General features: G+C 59.6%; 1 protein-coding gene across 1 annotated transcript; it reads right to left on the bottom strand.

Moving 5' to 3' along the window:
* Nucleotides 1–2,357: 2,357 nt before the first annotated feature.
* On the bottom strand, nt 2,358–5,952 carry LOC138296992 (G2/mitotic-specific cyclin-B3-like). The gene is made up of 4 exons (XM_069236509.1): nt 5,736–5,952; nt 4,116–4,763; nt 3,169–3,653; nt 2,358–3,026 (listed from the first exon to the last, which is right to left on the bottom strand). Exons 1-4 carry the CDS (start codon nt 5,950–5,952, stop codon nt 2,358–2,360), a joined length of 2,019 nt encoding a protein of 672 aa, XP_069092610.1.
* Nucleotides 5,953–6,273: the final 321 nt, after the last annotated feature.

Genomic DNA, 6,273 nt, shown 5'->3' with positions numbered 1-6,273 from the left:
CAAGGCCAGCTCACCTTGCACTGTCTGTTGTTCCTGCGCTGTCAGCATTTCATGCAAGGCCAGCTCCCCCTGCAGTGCCGACTGTTCCTGCGCTGTCAGCACTTCATGCAAGGCCAGCTCCCCCTGCACTGTCGGCTGTTCCTGCGCTGTCAGCACTTCATGCAAGGCAAGCTCCCCCTGCACTGTCTGCTGTTCCTGCGCTGTCAGCACTTCATGCAGGGACAGCTCCCCCTGCACTGTCTGCTGTTCCTGCGCTGTCAGCACTTCATGCAGGGACAGCTCCCCCTGCACTGTCTGCTGTTCTTGCGCTGTCAGGCTCCCTGAACTGTCGACTGTTCCTGCGCTGTCAGCACTTCATGCAAGGACAGCTCTCCCTGCACTGGCGGGCTTTTCCTGCGCTGTCAGCACTTCATGCAAGGCCAGCTCTCCCTGCACTGTCGACTGTTCCTGCACTGTCAGCACTTCATGCATGGCTAGCTCTCCCTGCACTGTCGGGCTGTTCCTGGGCTGTCAGCATGTCATGCAAGGCCAGCTCTCCTGGCACTGTCTGCTGTTCCTGTGCTGTAAGCACTTCATGCAAGGTCAGCTCTCCCTGCACTGTCTGCTGTTCCTGCACTGTCAGCACTTCATTCAAGGCCAGCTCTCCCTTCACTGTCGACTGTTCCTGCACTGTCAGCACGTCATACAAGGCCAGCTCTTCCTGCACTGTCGACTGTTCCTGCGCTGTCAGCACTTCATGCAAGGCCAGCTCTCCCTGCACTGTCGACTGTTCCTTTGCTGTCAGCACTTCATGCATGGCCATCTCTCCCTGCACTGTCGGGCTGTTCCTGGGCTGTCAGCACGTCATGCAAGGCCAGCTCTCCTGGCACTGTCTGCTGTTCCTGCGCTCTCAGCACTTCATGCAAGGCTAGCTCTCCCTGCACTGTCGACTGTTCCTGTGCTGTCAGCAGTTCATGCAAGGCCAGCTCTCCCTGCACTGTTGGCTGTTCCTGCGCTGTCAGCACTTCATGCAAGGCCAGCTCCCCATGCACTGTCGGCTGTTCCTGCGCTGTCAGCACTTCATGCAAGGCCAGCTCCCCTTGCACTGTCGACTGTTCCTGCGCTGTCAGCACTTCATGCAAGGCCAGCTCCCCCTGCACTGTCTGCTGTTCCTGCGCTGTCAGCACTTCATGCAAGGCCAGTTCTCCCTGCACTGTTGACTGTTCCTGCAATGTCAGCACTTCATGCAAGGCCAGCTCCCCCTGCCCTGTCGGCTGTTCCTGCTCTGTCAGCAGTTCATGCAAGGCCAGCTCCCCCTGCACTGTCGGCTGTTCCTGCGCTGTCAGCACTTCATGCAAGGCCAGCTCCCCCTGCACTGTCGGCTGTTCCTGCGCTGTCAGCACTTCATGCAAGGCCAGCTCCCCCTGCACTGTCGGGTTGTTCCTGGGCTGTCAGCACTTCATGCAAGGCCAGCCGCCCCTGCACTGTCTGCTGTTCCTGCGCTGTCAGCACTTCATGCAAGGCCAGCTCTCCCTGCACTTTCGACTGTTCCTGTGCTGTCAGCACTTCATGCTAGGCCAGCTCCCCCTGCAGTGCCGATGTTCCTGCGCTGTCAGCACTTCATGCAAGGCCAGCTCCCCCTGCACTGTCGACTGTTCCTGCGCTGTCAGCACTTCATGCAAGGCCAGATCTCCCTGCACTGTCGGGCTGTTCCTGGGCTGTCAGCACTTCATGCAAGGCCAGCTTCCCCTGCACTGTTGACTGTTCCTGCGCCGTCAGCACTTCATGCAGGGACAGCCCCCCCTGCACTGTCGACTGTTCCTGCTCTGCAGCACTTCATGGAAGGCCAGCTCTCCCTGCACTGTCGACTGTTCCTACGCTGTCAGCACTTCATGCAAGGCCAGCTCTCCCTGCACTGTCGGGCTGTTCCTGGGCTGTCAGCAGTTCATGCAAGGCCAGCTCTCCCTGCACTGTCGACTGTTCCTGCGCTTTCAGCACTTCATGCAAGGCCAGCTCCCCCTTCACTGTCGGCTGTTCCTGCACTGTCAGCACTTCATGCAAGGACAGCTCCCCTTGCACTGTCGACTGTTCCTGCGCTGTCAGCACTTCATGCAAGGCCAGCTCCCCCTGCATTGTCTGGTGTTCCTCCGCTGTCAGCACTTCATGCAAGGCCAGCTCTCCCTGCACTGTTGACTGTTCCTGCACTGTCAGCACTTCATGCAAGGCCAGCTCTCCCTGCACTGTCGGGCTGTTCCTGGGCTGTCAGCAGTTCATGCAATGCCAGCTCCCCCTGCACTGTCGGCTGTTCCTGCGCTGTCAGCACTTCATGCAAGGCCAGCTCCCCCTGCACTGTCGGCTGTTCTTGCGCAGTCAGCACTTCATGCAAGGCCAGCTCTCCCTGCACTGTGTGGTTGTTCCTGGGCTGTCAGCACTTCATGCAAGGCCAGCTCTCCCTGCACTGTTGACTGTTCCTGCAATGTCAGCACTTCATGCAAGGCCAGCTCCCCCTGCCCTGTCGGCTGTTCCTGCTCTGTCAGCAGTTCATGCAAGGCCAGCTCCCCCTGCACTGTCGGCTGTTCCTGCGCTGTCAGCACTTCATGCAAGGCCAGCTCCCCCTGCACTGTCGGCTGTTCATGTGCTGTCAGCACTTCATGCAAGGCCAGCCGCCCCTGCACTGTCTGCTGTTCCTGCGTTGTCAGCACTTCATGCAAGGCCAGCTCCCCCTGCCCTGTCGGCTGTTCCTGCTCTGTCAGCAGTTCATGCAAGGCCAGCTCCCCCTGCACTGTCGGCTGTTCATGTGCTGTCAGCACTTCATGCAAGGCCAGCCGCCCCTGCACTGTCTGCTGTTCCTGCGCTGTCAGCACTTCATGCAAGGCCAGCTCCCCCTGCCCTGTCGGCTGTTCCTGCTCTGTCAGCAGTTCATGCAAGGCCAGCTCCCCTTGCACTGTCGACTGTTCCTCCGCTGTCAGCACTTCATGCAAAGCCAGCTCTCCCTGCACTGTTGACTGTTCCTGCACTGTCAGCACTTCATGCAAGGCCAGCTCCCCCTACCATATCGGCTGTTCCTACGCTGCCAGCAGTTCATGCAAGGCCAGCTCCCCCTGCACTGTCTGCTGCTCCTGCACTGTCAGCACTTCATGCAAGGCCAGCTCTCCCTGCACTGTCGGGTTGTTCTTGGGCTGTCAGCACTTCATGCAAGGCCAGCTCCCCCTGCACAGTCTGCTTTTCCTGCGCTGTCAGCACTTCATGCAAGGCCAGCTCTCCCTGCACTGTCGACTGTTCCTGTGCTGTCAGCACTTCATGCAAGGCCAGCTCCCCTTGCACTGTCTGTTGTTCCTGCGCTGTCAGCATTTCATGCAAGGCCAGCTCCCCCTGCAGTGCCGACTGTTCCTGCGCTGTCAGCACTTCATGCAAGGCCAGCTCCCCCTGCACTGTCGGCTGTTCCTGCGCTGTCAGCACTTCATGCAAGGCAAGCTCCCCCTGCACTGTCTGCTGTTCCTGCACTGTCAGCACTTCATGCAGGGACAGCTCCCCCTGCACTGTCTGCTGTTCCTGCGCTGTCAGCACTTCATGCAGGGACAGCTCCCCCTGCACTGTCTGCTGTTCTTGCGCTGTCAGCACGTCATGCAAGGCCAGCTCTCCCTGAACTGTCGACTGTTCCTGCGCTGTCAGCACTTCATGCAAGGACAGCTCTCCCTGCACTGGCGGGCTTTTCCTGCGCTGTCAGCACTTCATGCAAGGCCAGCTCTCCCTGCACTGTCGACTGTTCCTGCACTGTCAGCACTTCATGCATGGCTAGCTCTCCCTGCACTGTCGGGCTGTTCCTGGGCTGTCAGCATGTCATGCAAGGCCAGCTCTCCTGGCACTGTCTGCTGTTCCTGTGCTGTAAGCACTTCATGCAAGGTCAGCTCTCCCTGCACTGTCTGCTGTTCCTGCACTGTCAGCACTTCATTCAAGGCCAGCTCTCCCTTCACTGTCGACTGTTCCTGCACTGTCAGCACTTCATACAAGGCCAGCTCTCCCTGCACTGTCGACTGTTCCTGCGCTGTCAGCACTTCATGCAAGGCCAGCTCTCCCTGCACTGTCGACTGTTCCTTTGCTGTCAGCACTTCATGCATGGCCATCTCTCCCTGCACTGTCGGGCTGTTCCTGGGCTGTCAGCACGTCATGCAAGGCCAGCTCTCCTGGCACTGTCTGCTGTTCCTGCGCTCTCAGCACTTCATGCAAGGCTAGCTCTCCCTGCACTGTCGACTGTTCCTGTGCTGTCAGCAGTTCATGCAAGGCCAGCTCTCCCTGCACTGTTGGCTGTTCCTGCGCTGTCAGCACTTCATGCAAGGCCAGCTCCCCATGCACTGTCGGCTGTTCCTGCGCTGTCAGCACTTCATGCAAGGCCAGCTCCCCTTGCACTGCCGACTGTTCCTGCGCTGTCAGCACTTCATGCAAGGCCAGCTCCCCCTGCACTGTCTGCTGTTCCTGCGCTGTCAGCACTTCATGCAAGGCCAGCTCTCCCTGCACTGTCGACTGTTCCTGTGCTGTCAGCAGTTCATGCAAGGCCAGCTCTCCCTGCACTGTTGGCTGTTCCTGCGCTGTCAGCACTTCATGCAAGGCCAGCTCCCCCTGCCCTGTCGGCTGTTCCTGCTCTGTCAGCAGTTCATGCAAGGCCAGCTCCCCCTGCACTGTCGGCTGTTCCTGCGCTGTCAGCACTTCATGCAAGGCCAGCTCCCCCTGCACTGTCGGCTGTTCCTGCGCTGTCAGCACTTCATGCAAGGCCAGCTCCCCCTGCACTGTCGGGTTGTTCCTGGGCTGTCAGCACTTCATGCAAGGCCAGCCGCCCCTGCACTGTCTGCTGTTCCTGCGCTGTCAGCACTTCATGCAAGGCCAGCTCTCCCTGCACTTTCGACTGTTCCTGTGCTGTCAGCACTTCATGCAAGGCCAGCTCCCCCTGCAGTGCCGATGTTCCTGCGCTGTCAGCACTTCATGCAAGGCCAGCTCCCCCTGCACTGTCGACTGTTCCTGCGCTGTCAGCACTTCATGCAAGGCCAGCTCCCCCTGCAGTGCCGATGTTCCTGCGCTGTCAGCACTTCATGCAAGGCCAGCTCCCCCTGCACTGTCGGCTGTTCCTGCTCTGTCAGCAGTTCATGCAAGGCCAGCTCCCCCTGCACTGTCGGCTGTTCCTGCGCTGTCAGCACTTCATGCAAGGCCAGCTCCCCCTGCACTGTCGGCTGTTCCTGCGCTGTCAGCACTTCATGCAAGGCCAGCTCCCCCTGCACTGTCGGGTTGTTCCTGGGCTGTCAGCACTTCATGCAAGGCCAGCCGCCCCTGCACTGTCTGCTGTTCCTGCGCTGTCAGCACTTCATGCAAGGCCAGCTCTCCCTGCACTTTCGACTGTTCCTGTGCTGTCAGCACTTCATGCAAGGCCAGCTCCCCCTGCAGTGCCGATGTTCCTGCGCTGTCAGCACTTCATGCAAGGCCAGCTCCCCCTGCACTGTCGACTGTTCCTGCGCTGTCAGCACTTCATGCAAGGCCAGCTCTCCCTGCACTGTCGGGCTGTTCCTGGGCTGTCAGCACTTCATGCAAGGCCATCTTCCCCTGCACTGTTGACTGTTCCTGCGCCGTCAGCACTTCATGCAGGGACAGCCCCCCCTGCACTGTCGACTGTTCCTGCTCTGCAGCACTTCATGCAAGGCCAGCTCTCCCTGCACTGTCGACTGTTCCTACGCTGTCAGCACTTCATGCAAGGCCAGCTCTCCCTGCACTGTCGGGCTGTTCCTGGGCTGTCAGCAGTTCATGCAAGGCCAGCTCTCCCTGCACTGTCGACTGTTCCTGCGCTTTCAGCACTTCATGCAAGGCCAGCTCCCCCTTCACTGTCGGCTGTTCCTGCACTGTCAGCACTTCATGCAAGGACAGCTCCCCTTGCACTGTCGACTGTTCCTGCGCTGTCAGCACTTCATGCAAGGCCAGCTCCCCCTGCATTGTCTGGTGTTCCTCCGCTGTCAGCACTTCATGCAAGGCCAGCTCTCCCTGCACTGTTGACTGTTCCTGCACTGTCAGCACTTCATGCAAGGCCAGCTCCCCCTACCATATCGGCTGTTCCTGCACTGTCAGCAGTTCATGCAATGCCAGCTCCCCCTGCACTGTCGGCTGTTCCTGCGCTGTCAGCACTTCATGCAAGGCCAGCTCCCCCTGCACTTTCGGCTGTTCTTGCGCTGTCAGCACTTCATGCAAGGCCAGCTCTCCCTGCACTGTGTGGTTGTTCCTGGGCTGTCAGCACTTCATGCAAGGCCAGCTCCCCCT

Source organism: Pleurodeles waltl, chromosome 5 (genome assembly GCF_031143425.1).
Source record: "Pleurodeles waltl isolate 20211129_DDA chromosome 5, aPleWal1.hap1.20221129, whole genome shotgun sequence".
NCBI classification, from domain to species: domain Eukaryota; kingdom Metazoa; phylum Chordata; class Amphibia; order Caudata; family Salamandridae; genus Pleurodeles; species Pleurodeles waltl.
This window is presented reverse-complemented; position numbering and strand designations above follow the sequence as displayed.

What these genes read in the sequence shown, in the direction of transcription:
- LOC138296992 (XM_069236509.1), bottom strand. Translation starts at nt 5,952, where the DNA reads ATGCAGGGGGAGCTGGCCTTGCATGAAGTGCTGACAGCGCAGGAACAG. An exon ending in AGCCCAGGAACAGCCCGACA is followed by an intron (nt 3,654 to 4,115) that starts GTGCAGGGAGAG and finishes CCTTGCATGAAG; the next exon opens with TGCTGACAGCGCAGGAACAG. An exon ending in GGGAGCTGGCCTTGCATGAA is followed by an intron (nt 3,027 to 3,168) that starts GTGCTGACAGCC and finishes CCGATATGGTAG; the next exon opens with GGGGAGCTGGCCTTGCATGA.